The sequence below is a fragment of the Cetorhinus maximus genome, chromosome 14 (genome assembly GCF_964194155.1).
Source record: "Cetorhinus maximus chromosome 14, sCetMax3.hap1.1, whole genome shotgun sequence".
Lineage (NCBI taxonomy): Eukaryota > Metazoa > Chordata > Chondrichthyes > Lamniformes > Cetorhinidae > Cetorhinus > Cetorhinus maximus.
Genome location: NC_135892.1, coordinates 44,680,654 through 44,707,239, shown reverse-complemented (window position 1 = coordinate 44,707,239; position 26,586 = coordinate 44,680,654). Strand labels below are relative to the sequence as shown.

At 44.3% G+C, this 26,586-nt stretch overlaps 1 protein-coding gene across 1 annotated transcript in view; it reads right to left on the bottom strand.

Annotated features, from left to right (window-relative positions):
• The window catches only part of LOC144690057 (NADPH oxidase 3-like), a 136,285-nt gene that overhangs the window by 38,786 nt on the left and 70,913 nt on the right, over positions 1-26,586 (bottom strand). The window contains exons 8-10 of the mRNA XM_078557564.1: positions 19,357-19,449; positions 17,917-18,170; positions 16,504-16,666 (exon numbers count right to left, since the gene is read on the bottom strand). Coding sequence (XP_078413690.1) covers positions 16,504-16,666; positions 17,917-18,170; positions 19,357-19,449 — 510 coding nt within the window. The remainder of the gene's footprint in view (positions 1-16,503; positions 16,667-17,916; positions 18,171-19,356; positions 19,450-26,586) is intronic.

Below are 26,586 nucleotides of genomic sequence, written 5' to 3'. Positions count from 1 at the left end.
TCTCCTGACACTACCTGTAATGGACCCACATTTGTCTTAGCCAAACATATCTTAGCCTTTGTACATACCTATTGAAGCTTTTACAGTACATTTTTATGTTTTTTGCTAGATTGCATTCATATTCTATTCTCTTTTCTTTACCAGTTTCTTGGCCTTCCTTTGCTGTATTCTAAAAACCTCCCAATCCTCAGGTTTACTACTACTTCTGCCAACATTATAAGCTTTTTCTTTTAATCTTATACAATCCTTAACTTCCTTTGTCAGCCACGGTTGGCTGACTTTTTTGGGGTTTTTGCACCTTGAAGGAATGTATAGATGCTGTAAGCAATGTAATAGTTCTTTGAAGACTATCCATTGCCTATGTGCAGTCATACCTTTTAATGTATTTTTCCAATCCACTTCAGCCAATTTGTCCCTCATGCCTTCATAATTTTCTTTATTCAACACCCTTGCTTCAGTGAACTACCTCACTTTCAAACATAAAGTAAAATTCTATCATATTGTGGTCACTCATCCCGAAAGGTTCTTTTATGACAAGTTTATTAATTAGCCCTTTTTCATTACATAATACTAGATCTAAAATAGCCTGTACTCTAGACGGCTCCTCAACATAGTGCTCTAGAAAACCATCCCTAACACACTCCAGAAACTCGTCTTCCACAGCTTTAGTGCTCAATTGGTTTACCCAGTCTAAATGCAGATTGAAGTTACCCATGATTACTATATTGCCCATGATATATGCTTCTCTGATTAATACCATGCCCCACATTACCACTACTGTTTGCTGTCCTTTGCTGTTTTTTAGCTCCGTCCAAACAGATTCTACACATTGTTCTTCCAATCTGAGATCCTCCCTTACTGATGCACTGATCCCATCCCTTTTTATCAGCGCAACTCCACCTCCTTTCCCTTCCTGTCTGGCCATCCTAAACATTGAATACTCAGTTCCCAGACTTGGTCAGCATGCAGCCATGTTTCCATATTGGCAATTATATCCTACCCATTTACCTCTATTTGTGCCTTTAGATCATCTACATATTTGCGAATGCTGCGCACATTCAGGTAGAGTGTCCTTAACTTTGTCTTTTTGACATAATTCCTCATTCAAAGCACACTCAATACTCTGCTTTGTTTCTCCTGCCTTCTAGTCTCACTACGTCTTCCAGTTACCAACTTTACTTCCTTCCACAACAAAAACAAAAATACCTGGAAAAACTCAGCAGGTCTGACAGCATCTGTGGAGAGGAACACAGTTAATGTTTCAAGTCCGTATGACTCATCATCAGAACTAAGGAAAAATAGAAGAGGTGAAATATAAGCTGGTTTAAGTGGGGGGTTGGGGGGTGTGTGTGTAGAGCTGGATAGAGGGCCAGTGATAGGTGGAGATAACCAAAAGATGCATTAGACAAAAGGTCAAAGAGGTGTTGAAGGTGGTGATATTATCTAAGGAATGTGATAATAGGTGACATTAAGGGTAGAAAGCAGGACGTGCAAGGAACAGATAGCCCTAGTGGGGGTGGGGTGGGGTGAAGGGATCGAAATAGGCTAAAAGGTAGAGATAAAACAATGGATGGAAATACATTTAAAAATAATGGAAATAGGTGGGAAAAGAAAAATCTATATAAATTATTGGAAAAAAGGGGGATCAGAAAGGGGGTGGGGATGGAGGAAAGGGTTCATGATCTAAAATTGTTGAACTCAATATTCAGTCCGGAAGGCTGTAAAGTGCCTAGTCGGAAGATGAGGTACTGTTCCTCCAGTTTGTGTTGAGCTTCACTGGAACAATGCAGCAGCCCAAGGACGGACATGTGGGCATGAGAGCAGGGTGGAGTGTTGAAATGGCAAGCGACAGGAAGGTGTATAGACTCCATCCCATTCTCTCAGTTCCTTCGCCTCTGTCGCATCTGTTCTGATGATGCCACTTTCAAAACCAGTTCCGCTGACATGTCTTCCTTCTTCCTTAACCGAGGTTTTCCACCCACAGTGGTTGACAGGTCCCTCAACCGTGTGCGGCCCATCTCCCACACATTCGCCCTCACACCTTCCTCTCCCTCCCAGAACCATGATAGGGTCCCCCTTGTCCTCACTTATCACCCCACCATCCTCCACATTCAAAGGATCATCCTCCGCCATTTCCGCCAAATCCAGCATGATGCCACCACTAAACACATCTTCCCTTCACCTCCCCCTGACAGCATTCTGCAGAGATCGTTCCCTCCGGGACACCCTGGTCCACTCCTCCATCACCCCCTACACCTCAACCCCCTCCCACGGCACCTTCCCATGCAACCACAGAAGGTGCAACACCTGCCCCTTTACTTCCCCTCTCCTCACCGTCCAAGGATCCAAACACTCCTTTCAAGTGAAGCAGCATTTCACTTGCACTCCCCTCAATTTACTCTACTGCATTCGCTGCTCCCAATGCGGTTTCCTCTACATTGGAGAGACCAAACGCAGACTGGGTGACCGCTTTGCGGAACGCCTTTGGTCTGTCCGCAAGCATGACCCAGACCTCCCTGTCGCTTGCCATTTCAACACTCCACCCTGCTCTCATGCCCACATGTCCGTCCTTGGCCTGCTGCAATGTTCCAGTGAAGCTCAATGCAAACTGGAGGAACAGCACCTCATCTTACGAGTAGGCACTTTACAGCCTTCTGGACTGAATATTGAGTTCAACAATTTTAGATCATGAACTCTTTCCTCCATCCCCACCCCCTTTCCGATCCCCCTTTTTCCCAATAATTTATATAGATTTTTCTTTTCCCACCTATATCCATTATTTTTAAATGTATTTCCATCCATTGTTTTATCTCTACCTTTTAGCCTATTTCGATCCCTTCCCCCCACCCCACCCCCACTAGGGCTATCTGTACCTTGCTCGTCCTGCTTTCTACCCTTAATGTCACCTATTATCACATTCCTTAGATAATATCATCACCTTCAACACCTCTTTGACCTTTTGTCTAATGCATCTTTTGGTTATCTCCACCTATCACTGGCCCTCTATCCAGCTCTACCTGTCCCACCCCTCCTTAAACCAGCTTATATTTCACCTCTTTTCTATTTTTCCTTAGTTCTGTTGAAGAGTCATATGGACTCGAAACGTTAACTGTGTTCCTCTCCGCAGATGCTGTCAGACCTGCTGAGTTTTTCCAGGTGTTTTTGTTTTTGTTTTGGATTTCCAGCATCCGCAGTTTTTTGCTTTTATCTTACTTGCTTCCAATTTGGGCCACTCCTCAGGGTCCCACCCCACTGACAAGCTAGTTTAAACCCACCCCAACAGCACTAGCAAATCTCCCTGCTAGTATATCAGTCCCAGTCCTGTTAAGTTGTAACCTATTCAGCTTGTACAGGTCCCAGTTGCCCGATAACTGGTCCGAATGCCTCAGAAATCTGATGCCCTCCCTCCTACACCAGTTCTCCAGCCACGTATTTAAACGATCAATCCTCTTATTCCTATGCTCACTGGCGCATGTCACTGGAAGTAATCCTGAGATTACTGCTCTTGAGGTCATGCTTTTTAATTTTCTTCAGAGCTCCCTGAAATCTACTTTCAGGACCTCATCGCTCTTCCTACCTATGTTGTTGGTGCCAATGTGGACCATAACTTCTGGCTGATCTCCCTGCCCCCAAAAGATGTCCTGTAACCGCTCTGTGACATCCTTGACCATGGCACCAGGGAGGCAACACACCATCCTGGTGTCATGCTTACTGCCGCAGAAATGCCTGCCTGAGCCTCTGACTATGGAATCCCTTATCACTATTGCTCTTCCATTCTTCTTTCTCCCTCCCCCTGACCCCGTACAGCTGAGCCACCCGTGGAGCCACAGGCTTGGCTCTGGCTGCACTCCCCTGAGGAACCATCAGCATCCAAAATGGAAAACCGATTAGCAAGCAAGATAGACTCAGGGGACTCCTGCACTACCTGCCTGGTTCTCTTGGGCTGCCTGGCGGTTACCTATTCCCTCTCTGGCTGTATGCTTCTGACCTGTGGTGTGACCACCTCCATAAACGTGCTATCCATGTAGTCCTCTGCCTCGCGGATGCACAACAGTGACTCCAGCAGCCGTGCAAGTTCCAAAACCCGGAGCTTGTGCAGCTGGTGACTTCACACATACCGCAGGATATACACTCCACTTGGCTGAGCTGGCCAGTAACTCCAAAAACTATTTATTACGCTTAGAGTAAGTAGAATGAGTAGAATAAATTATTTGTAACTTAACTTTACTACACTTACGCTAACTTTATCTTACTTTGGTTTACTTTATTACTTTATTTCACTTAAACTTGATTTAGCTTTACTTCCCTATTGCTAGTGTCCTTTACTGAAATGCAAGTAGCTACTTCTTTTTAAATGATACATTTCTCTAGTTTTAAGCTATTTAAACACACTCCCTAACAGCAGCTTCTCACCAACCAATAAACTTACAGTTTTCCTGTGATGCCACTCCTGGATTTTTTTTCAAACACGGCCCGCTGCCTGGGTAGAGGTGTCCCTTGCAGGTCCGGCTGTGTATGCTCCCGGAAGGTGAGTGACAATAGATCTAGCAACTTAAAACTAGGCAACCATGAGGTGCTGTGGGCCATCAGCAGCAGCAGCAGAATTGTACTCGACCACAATTTGTAACCTCATGACCCAGCATATCCCCCACGCTACCATTACCACCAAGCTGGGAGATCAACCCTGGTTCAACGAAGAGTGCAGGAGGGCATGCCAGGAGCAGCACCAGGCATACCTGAAAATGAGGTGTCAACCTGGTGAAGCAACAATGCAGGACTACTTGTGTGCCAAGCAGCATAAGCAGAAAGTGATAGACAGAGCTAAGCGATTCCTCAACCAACCAGATTTAAACTCTGCAGTCCTGCCACATCCAGCTGTGAATGGTGGTGGGCAATTAAACAACAAACTGGAGGAGGAGGCTCCACAAATATCCCCATCCTCAATAATGGGGGAGCCCAGCGCATCAGTGCAAAAAATAAGGCTGAATCATTTGCAACCATCTTCAGCCAAAAGTACCATCTTGGCCTCCTCTGGAGGTCCCCAGCATCACAGAAGCCAGTCTTCAGCTAACTCGATTCACACCACGTGGTATCAAAAATGGCTGAAGGCACTGGATACTGCAAATACTATGAGTTCTGACAACATTCCGCCAATAATACTTGTGCTCTGGAACTAGCTGTGCCCTTAGCCAAGGGTTCCAGTACAGCTACAAAACTGGCATCAACCTGGCAATGTGGAAAGTTGCCCAGGTATGTCCTGTCCACAAAAAGCAGGGCAAATTCAACTCAGCGAATTACTGCCCTATCAATCTACTCTCAACCATCAGCAAAGTATTGCAAAGTGTCACTTACTCAGTAATAATTTGCTCACTGATGCTCAGTTTGGGTTCTGCCAGGACCAATCAGCTCATGGCCTCATTTCAGCCTTGGTCCAAACATGGACAAAAGAGCTGAACTCCAGAGTTGAGGTGAGAATGACTGCCCTTGACATCAAGGCAGCATCTGACCGAGTGTGGCATTAAGAAGCCCTAGCAAAACTGCAGTCAATGGGAATCAGGGGGAAAACTCTTCACTGGTTGGAGTCATATCCAGCACAAAGGATGGTGGTTGTGGTTCCTGGAGGTCAATCATGACCCATGAACTAATATAAAAAAAAAACCATTCAGTTACCCACATACTAATCCACACTCATTCTTTAAATGAATTGAGACCTTTAAAAACTTTCCTCAAAATGGCATCTTCTGTTATTAAAAGGGACATGCCCTCTCCTTCACCCCAACTCTCCTACACTTGCTGGACTTACCCTGGAGTACCTGTGGTGGCCCATTTCTGCTTTAGCCATGGTCGGAATGTATGGCTGAAAATGGGCAGTTCCTTCGAGTCAGAAAAAACTTTGCAGGCAGCAGCAATGCGCCCAGCATTACTGCTGACTGGAAGATCTAGGCCAAGGCCATGTAGTTGGGAATAATATATTAGCATGGACGAGGATTGGTTAACAGACAGGAAGCAAAGAGTAGGGAGCAAAGACCCTTCCCAATCACTCCAACTGACTACCCCCAACACAACTACCCACCTCGACAACCAAACCTGACTACCCCCCTTGACAACCAGACCTGACTACACCCCTGACCAGTGACCATCCCACCAACCATACCCAACTAACCCCAACCTGACTATCCCCAACACCCTGACTACTCCAACCCCCTACCAGATGCGACTACACCCCTGATCAGGTGACTACCTCCCACCTGACTACCCCAGACTACCTGACTACACCTGACCACCCCATTACCCCCAACCAGACCCGACTATCCTCTGACCACCCAACTAACCCCTGCCCAACTACTGCCCCAACTGCCTGCTACCCCCCCAACCTGACTAACCTCTCAACTACCTCACTGACCAATCGATTTCCACCCCCCGACCCTCCAACCAGATCTGACTATATTCCCGACAACATGACTACACCCAACCACCTGACCACGCCCCTGATCACCCAATTCGACTACTCACTCACCTATCTATCAACCTACCCACCTCATTCACCCACCCACGCACCTACCCCCTATTCAATCATCTACATACTAACCCACGTTCATTCTTTAAAACATTTAAGGCCTTTATAAACTTACCGGAATATGGCAGCTTCTGTTGTTAAAAGGGACATGTCCACTCCCTCACCCCAACTCTCCTACACTTGCTGGACTTACCCTGGAGTACCTGCGCTGGCTCATTTCTGCTTCAGCTGGGATTTGGAGATATGGCTGAAAATGGGCAGTTTCTTCGAGTCAGAGAAAACTTCACAGGCAGCAGCGATGTGCCCAGCATTGCTGCTGACTGGAAGATCTAGGCCAAGGTCATGGAATTTGGAGTAATGTATTAATGTGCATAATGGACATGAAGCAAAGAGTAGGGATAAATAGAGCAGTTTCAAGTTTTCAGGCTGTAACTAGTGGAGTGCTGCAAGGATCAGTGCAGGGCCTCAGCTATTTACAATCTAAATTAATAACTTAGATGAAGAGTCTGAGAGTAATGTATCAAAGTTTTCTGACAATACAAAGTGAGTTGGGAATTTGAGCTGTGAGAAGGATATGAAGAGGCTGCAAACAGGTACAGACAGTGGGCAGCAAGGTGGCAGATGAGAGCATAATGTGAAGAACTGTGAGGTAATTCACTTTGGTATTAAGAATAATGTTGGAGGCTGGCCGAGTTGTACTATTAATGATAGAGTTGATCTGCAGTACTTCTTAGGTGGAAACATTAAGTTTTGGTACAATATACTCAGCAGCAACTACATGTGTGCTTTCAACTCCAACACTAATTCCACAGACTGCTGAGGTAGTCCGCGCTACTCTCCTATTAGTTACTACAGATCATGGTGATCTTCCTTAACAAGTATTATTCTTAAAGGTACATTACACACTATATAAAATCATAATCAATACATTCTTCCCCCTTTAACTCGGCTATACATATTATACTTACAAGTACATATTTTTCAAGAAAACTTAATATTTACACTGGGTAAGGAATTTACAAGTTCAGTCTTTCAGGTGGTTTCCTAGTACATGTGGAACGTCGCAGCTCCACAACTTCAGGTTCTTTGTCAGGATCCTCCTTTTCCAGAGTTGGCTGAACATCAAGGGCTTCAGTGGGTACTGGCAGTTCTGTATCCTCACCTCTTTTTGGAACATCAGACATGTCAGTCCTGGGTTGAGTATCCTCAACAGGAAACACAGACCCAGTTATGGTCATTGGTGGAACCATATCTTGATGATTTGTCTCTCTCTTCCTTAAATGGTCCACATATTTATGGATGATCCGGCCTTCCGCCTCTACATGGTAAGATAGAGGTCCAGTCACCCACTTATTTCACCCGGTAACCACTTTAGACTTTTTCACGTATATCATATCTCCCATTGTAAATTTCCTCTCACAACTATGCCAGTCATGTCTAGTTTTCTGGCTTCCCTGACTCCTTTCCACCTGCCCCTCTAATTTTTTTTTCATTCATTCTTGGGATGTGGGCTTCGCCGGCTGGGCCAGCATTTATTGCCCATCCCTAATTGCCCTTGAGAAGGTGGTGGTGAGCTGCCTTCTTGAACCGCTGCAGTCCATTTGGTGTAGATACAGTGATGTTAGGAAGGGAGTTCCATGATTTTGACCCAGTGACAGTGAAGGAACGGCGATATATTTCCAAGTCAGGATGGTGAGTGACTTGGAGGGGAACTTCCTTAAATGGTGGTGTTCCCAACTATCTGCTGTCCTTGTCCTTCTAGATTGTAGTGGTCGTGGGTTTGAAATGTGCTGTCAAAGAAGCCTTGGTGAATTCCTGCAGTGCATCTTGTAGATGGTACACACTGCTGCTACTGTGCGACGGTGGTGGAGGGAGTGAATGGTTGTGGATATGGTGCCAATCAAGTGAGCTGCTTTGTCCTGGATGGTGTAAAGCTTCTTGAGCGTTGTGGGAGCTGCACTCGTCCAGGCAAGTGGGGAGTATTCCATCACACTCTTGACTTGATGGTGGACTGGCTTTGGGGAGTCAGGAGGTGAGGTTAATTGTCGCATGATTCCTAACCTCTGACCTGCTCTTGTAGCCATAGTATTTATATGGCTAGTCCAGTTCAGTTCTGGTCAATGGTAACTCCCCGGATGTTGATAGTGGGGGATTCAGTGATGGTAATGCCATTGAACATCAAGGGGCGATGGTTGGATTCTTTCTTGTTGGAGATGGTCATTGCCTGATACTTGTATGGCGCAAATGTTACTTGCCACTTGTCAGCCCAAGCCTAGATATTGTCCAGGGCTTGCTGCATTTGGACATGGACTGCTTCAGTGCCTGAGGAGTCGCGAATGGTGCCGAACACCGTGCAATCATCAACGAACATCCCCATTTCTGACATTATGATGGAAGGAATGTCATAGATGAAGCAGCTAAAGATGGTTGGGCCGAGGACACTACCCTGAGGAACTGCTGTAGTGATGTCCTGGAGCTGAGATGACTGACCTCCAACAACCACAACCATCTTCCTTTGTGCTAGGTATGACTCTAACCAGCGGAAAATTTTTACCTCTGGTTCCCATTGACTCAAGTTTTGCTAGGGCTCCTTGATGCCACAGTCTGTCAAATGCTGCCTTGATGTCAAGGGCAGTCACTCTCACCTCACCTTGGAAGTTCAGCTCTTTTGTCCATGTTTGAACCAAGGCTGCAATGAGGTCAGGAGCTGAGCGGCTCTGACGGGATCCAAACTGGGCGTCAGCGAGCAGGTTATTGCTAAGCAAGTACCGCTTGATAGCACAGTTGATAACCCCTTCCATTCCTTTACTGATGATGGAGAGTAGACTGATGGGGCGGTAATTGGCCAGGTTGGATTTGTCCTGCTTTTTGTGTATAGGACATGCCTGAGCAATGTTCCACATAGACGGGTAGATGCCAATGTTGTTGCTGTACTGGAACAGCTTGGCTAGGGGTCAGCAAGTTCTGGAGCACATGTTTTCAGTATTATTGCTGGAATATTGTCAGGCCCAAAGCCTTTGCAGTATCCAGTGTCTTCAGCTATTTCTTGATATTACGTGGGGTGAATCGAATTGGTTGAACACTGGCATCTGTGATGCTGGAGACCTCTGGAGGAGGCCAAGCTGGAACACCCAGTCGGCACTTTTGGCTGAAGATTGTAGCAAATGCTTCAGCCTTATTTTTTCACTGATGTGCTGGGCTTCTCCATCATTGAGGATGGAGATATTTGTGGAGCCTCCTCCTCCAGTGAGTTGTTTAATTTTCCACCATCATTCACGACTGGATGTGGCAGGACTGCAGAGTTTAGATCTGATCCATTGGTATGGGATCACTTAGCCCTGTCTATCACTTGCTGCCTATGCTGTTTGGCACGCAAGTAGTCCTGTGTTATAGCTTCATCAGGTTGACATCTCATTTTTAGGTAAGCCTGGTGCTGCTCCTGGCATGCCCTCTTCATTGAACCAGGGTTGATCCCCTGGCTTGATGGTAATGGTAGAGGGGGGGATAAGCCGGGCCATGAGGTTACAGATTGTGTTTGAGTACAATTCTGCTGCTGCTGATGGCCCACAGTGCTTCATGGACGCCCAGTCTTGAGTTGCGAGATCTGTTCGAAATCTATGCCATTTAGCACGGTGGTAGTGCCATACAACAGAATGGAGGGTATCCTCAATGTGAAGGCGGGACTTCGTCTCCACAACGACTGTGCAGTGGTCACTCCTACTGAAACTGTCATGGACAGGTGCATCTGCAACAGGCAGGTTGGTGAGGATGAGGTCAAGTATGTTTTTCCCTCACCACCTGTCACAGACCTAGTCTAGCAGCTATGTCATTTGGGACTCGGCCAGCAGTTGGTGTTACCGGGCCATTCTTAGTGATGGACATTGAAGTCTCCCACCCAGACTACATTCTGCACCTTTGCCACCCTCAGTGCTTCCTCCAAGTGGTGTTCAACATGGAGGACCACTGATTCATCAGCTGTGGGAGGGCAGTATGGGGTGATCAGCAGGTTTCCTTGCCCACGATTGACCTGATGCCATGAGACTTCATGGGGTCCGGAGTCAATGTTGAGGACTCCCAGGGCAACTCCCTACCGACTATATACCACTGTGCCACCACCTCCTGCTGGTCAGACAGGGCATACCCAGGGATGGTGATGGTAGTGTCTGGGACATTATCTGTAAGGTATGATTCCATGAGGATGACTATGTCAGGCTATTGCTTGACTAGTCTGTGAGACAGCTCTCCCTATTTTGGCACCAGATGTTAGTAAGGAGGACTTTGCAGGGTCGACAGGGATGACTTTGCCATTCTCGTTTCCAGTGCCTTGTTCGATGCCAGGTCATTCCTTTTTTGTGAGTTTGTAGCAGCTTGTTACAATGGCTAGGCCATTTCAGATGGCATTTTAGGAGTCAACCACATTGCTGTGGGTCGGAGGTCACGTGTAGGCCAGACCAGGTAAGGGCAACAGACTTGCTTCCCTACAGGATGGGTTTTTACAACAATCATTTCATCATCATCAGACTTTTAATTCCAGATTTTTATTGAATGCAAATTACACCATCTGCTGCGGTGGGATTCAAACCTGGGTCCCCAGAGCATCACCCTGGGTCTCTGGATTACTAGTCCAGCGACAATACCACTATGCCATCACCTCCCCATAAATTCGGCATTATTAAGCTCAATGTCGTCCTGAGACGGCATTTCAACAATAACTCCGCAGGTGTGACAGCTGTTGTTGTGTGAGGGGTAGTCCTGTAATGAAAAAGAAAGTGTGCTAGCTTGGTTGTCAAGGAATCACCAGTTAGCTTTTTCATGCCTGTCTTGAACGTTTGAACCGCTCATTCAGCCAGTCCGTTTGAGGAAGGGTGGTATGGTGCAGTTTTCACATAAGTGACATTGTTGATGCTGATAAATCGTTGAAGCTCAGCATTCGTAAATGCTGTGCCGTTATCGGAAATTACTACTTCTGGTGGTCCGTGAATGGCAAAACTTTGACCTAGTTTCTCAATTGTAGAACCCGACGTTGGTGACTTCACCTCATATACACCCAACCATTTTGGGTGGGCATCGACAATGAGCAGAGACATTGTTTCCAGGAAAGGTCCATTGTAGTCAATGTGTAACCGTGCCCAGGGTCTATCTGGCCACTCCCATGGGTGTAATGGAGCTGTCACTGGCAACTTTTGCAATTGCTGACATTGCACACAGTGCTTTCCTAAACTCTCTATTTCACCATCAATCCCTGGCCACCATAGATAGCTGTGTGCTATGGTCTTCATTTGGGAAATTCCTGGATGATCACTGTAGTTCAATTAAAAGTGGTTCCCTTCCCTTTGGAGGAACTATCACTCGTGCACCCCACAATAGGATGCCGTCCTGGCTGGTTATTTCATGTTAGATAAAAGCAAAAAACTGCAGATGCTGGAAATCCAAAACAAAAACAAAAATACCTGGAAAAACTCAGCAGGTCTGACAGCATCTGCAGAGAAGAACACAGTTAACTGTTGAAGAGTCATATGGACTCGAAATGTTAACTGTCTTCCTCTCCGCAGATGCTGTCAGACCTGCTGAGTTTTTCCAGGTATTTTTGTTTTTGTTTTGGTTATTTCTTGTCTTCTGTTGAAGTATGGTTTCATTTCGTCAGATGCAGGCTCCTGAGACCAACCATGTAGTTCTTGTTCTCGTACTTGAAGTAGGACTGGGTCCCAACTTGTCCAGTCTCTGATCTATTGAGCACATACGGTGAGGAATCTAAGAAATTTAACAGTAAAACAAGTTCCTGTGGAACCGGGACATGCTCATCATTTTCTTGTAAAGGCAAATGACTAAAGGTGTCAGTGTTTGTGATTTAATTGCCAGGCCTATGTACAAAAGTGTATTCGTTTGTTGCCAGAATCAAGGCCTATCATTGTATTCTTGCTGAGGCTATGTGTGCTATAGCCCTTTCCTCACTCAATAAACCTAACAGTGGTTTGTGGTCTGAAACTATTGTAAAATGGCGGCTGCGTACATACTGGTGAAATTTCTTGACACCAAAGATGATGGACAGGCCTTCTTTTTCTATCTCTGTGTATCCCTTTTCCGTTGTGGTGAGTGTCCTTGATACATGACCTATTGGCCGTTCCGTGCCGTCATCCATCCGATGAGATAGCGCTGCCCCCACTCCATAGGGAGATGTGTCACATGTCAGCACCAATTCTTTCATCTGGTTGTATTACACCAATAAATTGAACGAGTGCAACAATTGCTTCACCTTTATGAAAGCTTCTTTCTGGGATGCCTCCTAAGACCAATCCTAGGAATGATTTGAGCTTTGAGGCGTTCTTCGGCACAGGTGTCTTTCTTATGGCTCTCAGTTTCTCCTCAAGTGGCTCGAGGCCCTGTGAATCTAACAATGACCTAAATAGATTACATCCCTTGCTTGGAACGTGCACTTTTCCTTTTTTAGAAGCACACCAGCTTGCAAGAAAAGTTTTAAGACTTCTAAGTTTTCCAAATTCTCTTTTTCAGTGAATCCTGTCACCAATACATCATGTAAATAGACTACAACCTGGGGCAGACCCTGCAGTAAGCTTTCCATTGTTCTCTGAAAGATGGCACAAGCTGAGGAAATATCAAAAGGCAGTCGTGTATATTGGTACAACCCTTTGTGGGTATTAATTGTGACAAATTCCCAGGAGGCATTATCCAATTCTAGTTGTTGATAAGCCTGACTCATGTCAAGCTTTGTGTACGTTGTCCCTCCTGCCAGCTTGGCATACAGGTCTTCAATTTCTGGAATGGGGTATCTGTCCAGTTTGGTTACTTTGTTAACCGTCAGTTTGTAGTTCCCACAAATTCGGATGCTTTGGTCAGGTTTAAGGACGGGGGCTATGGTGCTGCCCATTCTGAGAACTGAACAGCTTATATGACACCCAGTTTCTTTAGCCTGTTCAGCTCAGCATCGACTTTTTCTCTCAGGGCAAATGGCACCGGTCTCGCCTTCATGAAGCGAGGGGTTGCTTCCGGATCCATATAAATCTTGGCCTGCAGGCCCTGGACTTTTCCCAGTTTGTCCTGGAAGATGGTGACATACTTTTTAAGTAGTTCTGGTAGCCCACTTGCTCTCAGTTGAAAGATTTCAGACCTTTCTAACTTAGACCAATTTTGCCACAGGAGGATTGGCCCTTCACCTGCTACCACCAGCACAGGTAGCTGTGCCAATTGGCTTCCATAATGGACAGTTACTCTGCTTATGCCTTTTACTTGAATGTCTTAACCCGTATATGTTTTTAGTTTGGCAGATGTTTGTTCCAAACTTAATTGATGTTCGCCATTATTCAAACATCTGAAAGCATTCCCCAATTACTGTAGTGGAAGCTCCTGTGTCTACTTCCATTTTAACAGGTTTGCCATTTACTTTCATTGTGACATATATTGGTTCTGTCTTTCTGATTTTCAGATTAAACAACGAGTAAATGTCAGAATTTGTTGTTTCAGGCTCTTCTACGTTGTAGATTTCATTGGCTTCTTCTTTTGTTTACAAGCCTGCTTGAATCTTTCCTTGCACTGCCTCATCATATGTCCATTTCTGTGACAATAGCAGCATTCAATTTCTTTAAACTGCCAATCGCTAAAAGTCAGATTGTTTCCACCTCTGTTAAAATTATTCTTCGATTTCGCTGCTAAGTTATTTTTCTTTATTCTTTGGCTAGCGGTGGCTGTCTCCTGCTTCTCGGCAGAGTCTTGCTTTCTCGCGCCATTTTTGGCTGAGGTTTCCCACCCGATGTGGAGGATGGCGCCATTTTGCGCACCCTGTATTGCTTTTGAGTTTTTTACAGTGCTTTCCATGGCCAGCGCTATCTCTAGCGCCTTCTTGAAATCCAGATTCGCTTTGGACAATAATCTTTTCTAAATAGTGTCATCTTTCACACCACACACTAAACCATCTCTGAGCATGTCGTTCAGACTTGTACCGAACCCACAGCATTCCGTTAGCTGCTTCAAATTTGCCAAGTAGCTGCAATTGTCTCACCCGGGGCTCTATTTCATGAATTAAACCTGAACCTCTGCATTGTGACTGAGGGCTTGGGTTGAAAGTGACCCTTCACAAGGTCAACCAATTCATCAAAATTTTTGAATCTGGGGCACTGGGTGCCATCAAACTTCAAATCAGACTGTAGGTTTTGCTCCCACAAGTACTCAAGAGGATTGCTTGCCTCTTCTCTTCCCCCATAATCTCACTCACTTGAAAAAAGAATGTGAGGCACTCTATGTATTGAGACTATTCATCTGTGGCTGGTTCAAAAGGATCAATTCTCCCAAATTGTAGAATTTTGAGAGAGGATAACTTCTTCAATTCTTGCAGAGCTTGCTATTTACAATCACTGGGCAAGGTAAAGTGCCGAAGTCTTTCTAACTTAATTTCTTCTGTTCAATCCTGTTTTATCCTCATTGCTAGTTTGTTGTAGGGTAGCCAAGATATTCTATTAGTGATAGAGTTGATCTGCAGATACTTCTTGGGTGGAAACATTAAGTGTTTTTTTACAATATACTCAGGAGCAACTACATGTCTGCTTTCAACTCCAACTCTAACTCTACACTGACCGCTGAGGTAGCCCACGCTACTCTCGTATTGGTTACTACAGATCATGTGATCTTTCTTAACAAGTATTATTCTTAAAGGTACATTACACACTAAATAAAACCATAATTATTACAAATAGAAAAGTATATTATCTTTAACGAGGCATGAAACTTGTAAATGTTGCTGTTCAAAGGGACTTGGGTATACTCATATAAGGAACACAGAAAGATGGCATGCAGGTACAACAAGGAAGGCAAATGGCATATTGGCCTTTATTGCAAGGGTATTGGAGTACCAGAATAAGGAAGTCTTGCTACAGATGAATAGCGCGTTGGTGAGACCATGCCTGGAATACTGCGCACAGTTTTGGCCTCCATATTTAAGGAAGAATACAACTGCAGTGGAGGCAGTATGGCAAAGTTTCACTAGGTGGTTGCTCCCTGGGATGAGAGGGCTGTCCTATGATAAGAGGCTGAGTAAATTGGGTCTATATTCTCTGGAATTTAGAAGAATGAGAGGTGATCTTACTGAAATATACAAGATTCTGAAGGGGCTTGACAGGGTAGACACTGAGAGGCTGTTTTCCCAGGCTGGGGAATCTGGAACACGTGGGCACAGTCTAAGTTTAAGGAACTTATCATTTAGGACTGACATGAGGAGAAATTTCTTCAAAGGGTTGTGAATCTTTGAAATTTTCTGCCTCAGAAAGTTGTACATGCTCCATTGTTGAATATATTTAAGACTGGGATAGATTTTTTGTCTCTAGGGAATCAAGGGATGTGGAAAATGAGTGAGGAAAGTGGAGATGGATCCGAACATTAGCCATGATTATATTGAATGGCAGAGCGGCCTCACGGGGCCGTATAGTCTACTTGTGCTCCTATTTCTTATGTTCTTATTTGATTGGTCCTGCATTTTGTACATAGGACATATGTGGGCAATTTTCCATATTATCGGGTAGATACTAGTATTATAACTTTAATGGAAGAGCTTGGCTAGAGGCATGGGTAGTTCTGGACCACAGTCCTCAGCACTACAGCCTTGCTGTACTCAGTGCTCTCAGCAATTTCTTGATATAACATGGAGTGAATCGAAATGACTGAAGACTGGCGTCTTCAATGCTTGGGACCTCAGGAGCAGGCCAAGATGGATCATCACTTCTGGTTGAAGATTAGTGTGACTCAAAATGGCACAGAAAGTTTTGTAGTACAAGCACATTAAGCATTTGAGAGTACTGAGCATTGAAATGTAAGTCTCATGTGTAATATGATGCATAACTTGTGACTGACTGCTATCCAGTTCACTCATGTAAGTTGTGTTCAATCAGATGACTCCCTGTTTAAAGTCTTATCACGGGGCCTTGTGTAATATCCTTTGCATGCTTTCAGGATAAAACAATACAAGAACATAAATTACTTACCCGTTCTACTTTCATTGTCATTGTTGGTTGACTGCACTTGTACCAAATGGATTTCAATACAGAAGCAAAGGGAGTCACTCCAATTCCTGTAGCAATCAACACACTAACTTTGTAATAGAATACATCTATACAGGCAGTTCCAAAAGGACCATCGACTGCAACTCTGCAACACAAAGAAAAATATACACAGCAATTTGATACATAAGTACATAAGGTACCCATTATTCATCATTACTATCAGCATCACTTTTCAGTTACTTGCAGTTTTCAGTTACTTCAAAGTAACTGAAGTTTATAGGATATATCATTAACTATTCCAAAAATTTTCAATGTATTATTTTATGTTATATTTATATTAATAGAGGCAGACTTGATATTCCAACATGGAATAATTCTGAACCTCAATCTTTCCTTTAGTCTAACTATATTGAAATATGATTGTGTACCTCTAAGTGGTAATGTATAACACAAGACATGTTTGCAGGGAAGGGTGTTTAGTTTTTGCCAGTTTTTGTCTTTCTTCGGGTAGCATTGACATGGTTTCACCTTTGCTCAAAATTTCATCCTTTGGCTGGGATTTTCCAATCCCGTCGTGGCGGAACCTGCTGTGGGAGATTCAGTGACCCAGCCAGAAATCCATTAACTTTCGGCGTGACTGGGCGATCCTGGCAGTGGGTGGAGTCGGAAAATCCCGTGCTTAATGTTTTGGGTTACACAATGAGTGTCAGCAAGCTATTTCTCCATGAAGAGCAACACAGTTCAACCTAAATCTTTATACACCTGACATCAAGTCACATGCACTTTCAGTAAAAATTACCAGAAATCAATTTGGAGGAGGAATTCTCCTCTCTAGTCCAGGCGCATTGAGACCAATTGTAACCTCCAACTGTTGTCACATCTGAGATTGGCAAACTCAGCATAGATCAGCAACCACATCAGGTACTTCATGACAAGTCATGGTGCTACACTAGGTAGTAGGGAAGCTGAGGGAGTGTTTTATATGGGTTATTTATCAAGGACCAACAGGCAACATGTACCATATCATCGAGTGATATAAAATCTTGCTGGACTGGGCCACAAATTGGAGTATTGGACACAGAGGTAGGCCATCCAATTCATGACACGGCTAATTTTCCAGTGATTAAAATTAAAATGAATCACTGGAAATTTGGAAGCAATGTGAATTGGGCATGCTACGTTCTACTACACAGTATGTTCAGAGGAAGGGGAAAAAGAAGTTCTTTCAGTTATATTTTGTACACCTGTCATGTTTGCATATTTAAATACTCTATTGTTATATATCTATAATATGTTAAATTAACAGAAACAGCCAAAGTACTTATACTTTCACTATTTACCATTTAATTTCACAAAACTAGCAAGATAGGTAGACAGAAATGTCAAATAGTAAACCTTGGCATCTTCCATGCTTCCTGAAATCCTCTTAAATTAGCTCCACAGGCCTCATACAGAGCACTTGTCCAGTCTCCCAGTGCTCTCATGTGGATACTAAAGTGGTCTTCTTCAGAGGCAGAGGTTAATGTGAATGGATGCCATTCAAAGCGTGATATTGAAGGACAATGCAGGAAGATATACTGACCGGGTTTCATTTTAAAGCCATGCTTTTTCATCTGAAGCTCAAGAACTCTGGAAGGATGTACTATCACCTGTCCATCAAAAGAATGAGTAATAGGAGTAATGTTCTTAACATGAATAGTCATGGAAGATATTGTGTATATTTCTTATGTTTACAGCAAAGTCAAAGGATTCATCAGTTCTTAGAGATGTTACTGCTGAATCCCAGTTTAGGAAAACTATAACAATAAATGTCACTTTTAATATGGTTATAAATTTATAACATACGAATATTCAAACGTACAAATTAGAAGCAGGAGTAAGCCACTCGGTCCTTCGAGCCTGCTCCGCAATTCAATAAGATCACGGCTGGTCTGATTTCAATCTCAACTCCACATTCCCACCTATCTCTGAAAACTTTTCACCTCCTTGCTTATCAAGAATCTATCTACCTCTGCTCTCGGCCTTTTGAGGAAGAGAGTTTCAAAGACCCATGACCCTCTGAGAGAAAAAAATTTCTCTTCACCTCTGTCCTAAATGGCTGACCCCTTATTTCTAAACAGTGGCCCCTAGTACTAGGTTCTCCCACAAGAGGAAACATCCTCTCCACATCAACCCTGTCAAGACTCCTCAGGATCTTAGATGTTTCAAACAAGTCACCTCTTACTCTTCTAAACTCCAGCTGCTACAAGCCTAGCCTGCCAACCTTTCCTCATAAGACAGCCTGCCCATTCCAGGTATTATTTTAGTAATAATATGTCTTTAAAACCCAAGCTTGGTATCAGCTAATCACTACTTCCTGATTTAGCAAATCTTCATTTTTAGTCTTCAGTCTTCATAGTGACTTGCACTATGGAGTCTGCCTTACCATCTATATTACTGATATAAAACTATTTTGTTTATTGTGCTAACTATACTATAGCCTTGGTTTATTCATCAGGGTAAAGGGAAAGCCAATTAACCAAACATGTCAATATCAATGACTTCTTTGTAAAACTTGGTACAGCAGCAGCAAGTTCAGTGATTAGAGAATCCAGAGGTCACACATATCAGTTATGGGGCTACCTGATACCCCAAATGTCAGCATCAGTTGCAAAGTGGTTTATCACTTCTTAGTCTGGCTGTCGGGTCAAGTAAATTAAAAAAATATTGGTCCACCACAAAGGAGGGGAAATACTAATCTGTCAGATGAGATGATTTCTGAGTACACAACACAAATGTAGGTATGTAAACAAGTGCTCCAGAAAATAGTGTAAGATGTTACCAAGCAGTTTTTACCTTCGTAATCACAACTTTCTGCAGAGATCTGCAAAACCGAATGAATCTTTCACAAATGTACAGAAAGATAGGGCCCAAAACCCATTTCCAGGTCTGAAAAGAAAGTACAGAAGAATTTCTCAAACAAGCTCAATAAAAAGCTTTTGCATTATCACTAGAGAGAATGCCTCACTTTTGGGCAATTCACTAAGGTCCCTTCTGAGCTATATTAATTTTTGTAATTTTAATGAAATGGAATATAATGAATATTAAATGGCAGCAACACTATGCAATTTACAATAGAAATATTTGGCCAGAAATTGCTGCAAAGGCAGGTTTGGGGGCTAGTAATGCTAATGGAACTTCTTAGCTCAACATTGACATCGCACTATACTTGAGCCACAAAATACTGGAATGTTGAGATGATAATATCGTAGTGATGTCAATGTCACGTCTGGGATCTCATGAGCAACATGCCCTTTTGTCCATCTTCATAACCAATGAAAAAAGAAGGAAAGAGTAAGAAACAGGGTGAGCGTTAGAGAAGAAAATAGGTTGAATTAGAGTCCAAGTTTGAAACAGAAAGAGAAATTAAGAAAGGGAAAGAAATAGTAAGTTAGGGAGAAAAAAGAAACAGAAGGGATAATTAAAAAAATTAAAGACCAAACAGAAGAAGAGAACAAATTGTGTTTGGAAATTGTTGTATTTGTCCTTGAGAATTTATTGAGTGAATGGCAGGGCAAGTGTTGAAATATACAAACATTCTTCACTCATGAAGTATAGAACCAACGGCCCAATCAATTATGGTCAAGAATAGTGCAACACCTAGTGGATATGCCATTGTGCTGCTTTCATAGGAATATATGAATTGTTAGATGAAAAAAGACCTCAATCAATCTAGTTAGTTTTCAAACATCCTGGTAATCAGATGATAAAATTATAATGGATTTGTTGACTAATCATTGCAATTAGTCTCGATCAATTAATCTACATCAGACCCAGGCATGAGGCAAGGAAAGTCCCAGTGGTGGACAGCTTTGGAAACCATAGAACCATAGGTCCAAAGTCAACCTCGTTTACTATGTGATAATCAAATTTTTCAGATGCTGTATCACAAAATGTTATCTTCTGAAATAAATCTATTTTAATTTACATTTCCGAGTGTTGAAATGACTTTACATCCTTAAAATTATTGCCTTCTGACACCAACAGGAGTGTTAATGGCAAGACTGGCACAAAGACACTGCCAAAACAGATCAAAAGGACTTTAAAAATTTCTAGAAATAATTTGCTATCTGCTGGAATAAGACTCTACAGCTTCCTGGGCCTCCCAGGTTGCATCTGAACCATAAATTAAATAGTTACTAGGTTGATCTATGACATTAATTACCAGCCCTAAATGGCTGCAGCAGGAAAGTTTCTTATTACAGCGTGAACCCAACAATTTCAAGCTCAGCATTAAGTTCAATGGAAAACTCACCACGAGAAAGAACTTGAATCAGCTTTGGGAATGCTAAAGGAGGTGAATTCGCAGAGAATTAGAAACCATGGACCAGAATTTTCCCATTGGTGTGCGGGGGCAGGCCCTGCATGCCTGCATGTTAAATGACACGTGGTGATGTCGGGCAAGCGTCCTGACGTCACCATGCGCCATCGCGATATTTGGGAAGGCGGGCGCGCTATAAGTTCAGATGCACGCCCGCCCTCAATTAACAGGCTTGTTAAGGTCCTTGAGGCAGCAATTGATCTCAATTTTCTGCAGCCCATGCGATCTTCAGGACGTCGCATGGGTGCAATGGGCAGGCGGGTAGGAGACATTTGTATAAACCTCATCCACGGGTGGGATAAGAGGGGTGAGTGGAGTTGTGAATGTGATGTTTGAGGTATTTAAGGGTGAAAGTAACTTATACTTGCCTGAGTGAGCAGGAAGACTTCAAAACTCATACTCTAAAGGTCACAGCTGTCCTCAACTTCTATGCCTCCGGCTCTTTTCAGGGGTCAGTGGGTGATCTCTGTGGAGTCTCCCAATCAGCTGTCAACACTTGTGTCAAGCAGGTGACAGACACTCTATTCAGGTGTGCATTGACTTTCATTCACTACCGCTGGGACGATGCCAATTAAACAAAGCAAGCCAGAGGTTTCACAGCGATTGGTGGCTTCCCCCGCGTCCAGGGTACAATAGACTGCACACATGTGGCCATCAAGGCGCCAGCAGGTGAGCCCGGTACCTTCAACAACAGGAAGGGCTTCCACTCCATGAACGTACAGATAGTGTATGATCACAGGATGCTGATTCTACAAGTCTGTGCAAGGTACCCAGGCAGCTCCCATGGCGCCTACATCCTCAGACACTCCCAGGTGCCGGGGCTCTTCAATGCTCCAGCCCGGCTGGATGGATGGCTGCTGGGTAACAAGGGCTATCCCCTCAAAAGGTGGCTCATGAAGCCTCTCCACCATCTAAGAACAGAGGCTGAGCAGTGGTACAACAGGAGCCATGCCTCCACAAGGGCTGTAGTGGAGAGAACCATGGAACTTCTCAAGATGCGCTTCCGAAGCCTGGACCGCTCAGGAGGCGCACTACAATACCCCCCAGATCGTGTGTCGCTGATAGTGGTTACATGCTGTGCCCTCCACAATCTGGCGCTGGAAAGGGGCGACGCAGTAGATGAGGAAGATGCGGATGCACTTGCTCCGGATGCACACGATGAGTCCAGCAGTGAGTCCGAGGATGAGCATGCACAAGAGAATGCACAGAGGCTAGACGCTGACCCGGGCATACTCTAGGGAGGCAGGGACACCCAGGAGGAGGCTTTAATCCAAATAACCTTCAGCTAGCCCACCACAGATGAACCTTCGACACACACCAGGGCTGCAGGCTCCACACTCGATACCTGAGTGCTAAATCAGCCGGATAATAACATTAACTAAGGCCCTTGTCAATAAAGCTCAATGTCAAACAACTCACTCATAACATCATGGCTTCCCGTACACATGCAGAAGTAAGGAATCACTCTGAGGCATAGCAACACGTCAAAATTTATTGAGTAAACAAAAGTAAATTCATAAAGCAAAACAAAAACGGTGTTGGTCATCACACCAAATCTTCGACAAAGTATTATGGACCGACATAAAAGCACCAGTGAGAAACCCATGGTGTGCCTAAGTGCCTTAAATTTACGCTTAAGGGTGCTATGTCTAGGTGCTGTCCCCTCGCTGGCATTGGCATCTAAGACAGCCTGCTCACTGTGCTGTCCTGTTGGCCTTGGTAACCTTGGTGGACGTTTTTTGGCCCACGGAGCATTTGATGGCCCCGCCTGGGAGGGAGTGGCCAGTTCCACAGCTGGCTTCTCCCCAGTCGCTGCAGCCTCATTGGATGCCATGATTATTGGCAGAGGGGCGAAGGAGCTGCTGCCCTCATCCGGAGCGCCCTGAGAGGAGCCTGCAGAGATGACAGGCAGCTGCTGCGCTGATGTGAGGTCACTTCGGACCTCCCTGCTCACTGTAGATGGATGGGCACCGAGCTGGGATACTTGGTGCCCAGACCATCTCCCACACTGGCACTGAGCAGCTGTGGCCAATGCCGCTGTGAGGGCTTGCAGGTTCAAGTGCAACTCCAGGAGGACCTAATTGTTCTCCTGGAGGTGCCTTTCCATGAGAGTTGCCACTCTCTTATGCTCGAACCGTATAAAACGCTGGTTAGGCTACAGCTAGAGTATTGCAGGCAGTTCTGGAATCTGCATTATAGGAAGGATGTGATTGCACTAGAGACAGTGCAGAGGATATTTACCAGGACGTTGCCTGGGCTGAAGAGTTTTAGTTATGAGGAGTGGAGAGATTGGATGGACTGGGGTTATTTTCCCTGGAGCAGAGGGGATTGAGGCAGGACATGATTGAGGTGTATAAAATTGAGGAGCATAGATAGGTTATACAGGAAGGAACTTTTCCCCTTGGTGGAGGGATCAATAACCAGGGGGCATAGATTTAAGGTAAGGGGCAGGAGGTTTAGAGGGGATGTGAGGAAGAATTTTTTCACCCAGAGGGTGGTGGGAATCTGGAACTCACTGCCTGAAAGGGTGGTAGAGGCAGATACCCTCATAACATTTAAGTATTTGGATGTGCACTTGCGATACCATGGCATACAAGGCTATGGGCCTAGTGCTGGAAATGGGATTAGAATAGTTAAGTACTTATTTGACTGGTGCAGACACGATGGGCCGAAGGGCCTTTTTCTGTGCTGTAGACCTCTATGACTCTAAAAGTAAGGCACGTTCTAAAGATTTTTAAATAGATATCACTTGTAGTTTCATAATTAATCAATTCCAAACATTATTCAACAGCTGAAAAGGAAACCAAACAAGCAATGGGGAGTTCCAAAACATTAAATCTGCCATAAGATTCTCGGGGTAATCTTAACCAAAACAAATGGGCAGGTTTGTGTTGGGAGAGTGTGGGTTGGGTGGGGTTTAAGTGTAAAAAAAAAGTTCCTGACCTAAACCCATGTCCAACTCATGTTAGGCTTTAACTGAGCTAATATGGTGGACAGGAGACCAATTTGCTTTGAGGAGGAATGTTGGTACTTTAAATATGGTAATTAACCTGCGAGACTCATCATCATTAGGCTTTTTGAATTTTCTTGTTGTCATTTGGGCTCCCCCCCGCCTGATCGACCCGCTCCCATTATAGAATCAAAACCTCTCCATCTGGATTGTTCTCCCTCTCCCCCGTTTTGAAAGCACCCCCTTATTCCTAGCATGGATCTACTTGGTCCGAGAACCTTCATTGACTGGCCTCTCTTCAGTTGTGAAGAAAAGTTGTATTGCACTAGAAACGTTAACTCTGTTTCTCTCTCCACAGATGCTGCCAGACCTGCTGAGTTTTTCCAGTACTTTTTTTTTATTCCACCAACTGGCTCTCTGCCCAAATGAAAGCCCAGCCTGGCTTCTGGGCATGGAACAGATTGGAACTGAGTTAAAACTCCACAACATACAAGGAAATGCTGACTTCAAGGTTCCCCACGCCTTCCTGACCCACCTGTTCCATGTGAGGGGTAAAATAGCTATTTCTCAACAGTCTTTATTTATATATCATGGCATCAGAGGTCACATGAATATGGGCAAGCCACAGTGAACAAAGGTATTTATTTAAACATCTCCCTTCACATGAAAAAGAAAAAAAAAATGCTAGTTACTCCACATACATAGTCCGTAAAGAAAATTATCACAATTAAAAAAAAGCTGTTTGTTCTGTCTAGTCTATTCCAATTTTGTCTAACCCTACACATGTATTGCTCAAATAATATTTAAAGCATTCCAACGTTTTTATGGTATGCGTGTGAGTTGTGGGTGTCTGTTCATCTGGTGTCTGCTGGTTCCTGAGGTAATGTTGCTTCTCTGGGGAAACTTTGTTGCCATGGTAAATGTTGCTGCTGTGGTAATTGTTGCTGCTGATTTGTTGCATTTGTTGGGGAACAGTTGACCTCTGGGACTAACAGTTGTTCAGTTCCATGCTCAGTTGGTGAAGTCACATCTGCCTCATCAGCTGTCTGCTTTCAAGGTGCAGCTTCTCCAACTGCATGTAGATGTCTGCGTTGCAATGATAGGTCTAGTTGTTCACTTTCACTTTGTACGATTGAGGTGGCAACTTCTCTACATAAGTCCCAAATTGCAAATTGGGTTGACTTTTGTTGATTGCATTGAATGTTTGCACTCTGACCAGCTCTCCAACTTTCAACTCTGGCTTCGATTTGGCAGCTTTATCAAAGTGAAATTTGGCTTTTTGTCATTTCACATTGATCTTGCCACTCACTCCTGTTACTACTGGCCCCAGTAGCTTTTTATAGCTGTTGGAAGAGTAGCCTGGGTACATAATGAAATTCACTGCTGGCCTGGACTACTTTCCAAGGCGTGTTTCTCCATTCTATGTTTGTCCAGTACACATCTGTGCTGGATCGAGTTGATTTTTTGATGATTCCTTTGCCAATTTTTACTGCTGCTTCAGCCTTTCCATCTGATTGGGGATAGCGTGGAGATGATGTGCAGTGCTCAATTTCTCAATCGTTCATGGAGTGTCTGGATTTTCCTCTCATGAATTAAGAACCATTGTTATTCATCAGAGTCAGGAATGCCATGATGACTGAAGTACGCTTTCAGGCATTCTCCGATCTCACTTGTAGTCATTGGTGTCAGCTGGTCTAACTGCCCAGTAGTTGAATAGTAATGTTTGTGACAAGGTAATCATTTCCAATGAGAGTGAAGAGGTCTACTCCAAGCTTCAGCCATGGTCTGTCTGGGATGTCATGGGTCATGAGGGGCTCTTTAGCTTGCTTAGCTTGATGATCATTACAAGCACTGCACTGCTGATGTGATCCTTAATCTTATTACTCATGTTAGCCAGTAGAGCACTTCTCTTGTATCCCTCAAACTTGACTCGATTCCTTGATAACTTGCATAGATGCACTTTAGCATTGTTTTTCTCATTCTTCAGGGATAATGACCCTAGTCACTTTGTACAAGATGCCATCCTGGGCAATCACTTTACCTTTATATGCCCAATACTTTCTTACAGCAACGGATATGTCCTTAGTGGTTTCAGCTCATCCTTTCATTGCTACTTCCTGTAGCACTGGGAAGGTTCGTTTACTTGATCTGAACAAGATGCTTGTTTGTCAGATTCAATGGGTGAAATCGACCCAGATTTGCTCTAAGTGTGGTAGTGGGCAGGTAAAAAGACATTTTACCTGCCGGCTGTGATGGCAGCTTTTCATGTTGCATCGTCCCAAACTCGCCACATTAATTATGCATTCCCAGGAAACACACTGTTTCCAAGGAGGGCAGGCTCTGATTCACCTGTCACACCGTCACTTCATTATGCCAGGCACCACACTTGAAGTACAGCTGTGCTCAGTGCTTCCAGCCCAGGACTGCAGCAAAGAAGGACATGGCCCCAAAAGACAAGAAGACTGCAGCCCTTGAGCTACTTTTGGATGCCCTGGAGACCCGCTGTGATGTCCTTTACCCCCACTCTGGCCGCAGGAGGGGCAGCAACATTACCACTATGGCTTGGTAGGCAATGGCAGTGGTGATCAGTGCCAATGCTGCACAGAAGAGCTTGGCCATCCAATGCAGATAGAGGATGAATGATCTCATCTGTGCAGCCAGGATATGGCAACCATTTCAGCACTCTAAACTCACACACTGAAGCCTTTCACACATTCACTGGCATCTCACTCACTGCCAGCTCAAGGGACATCAC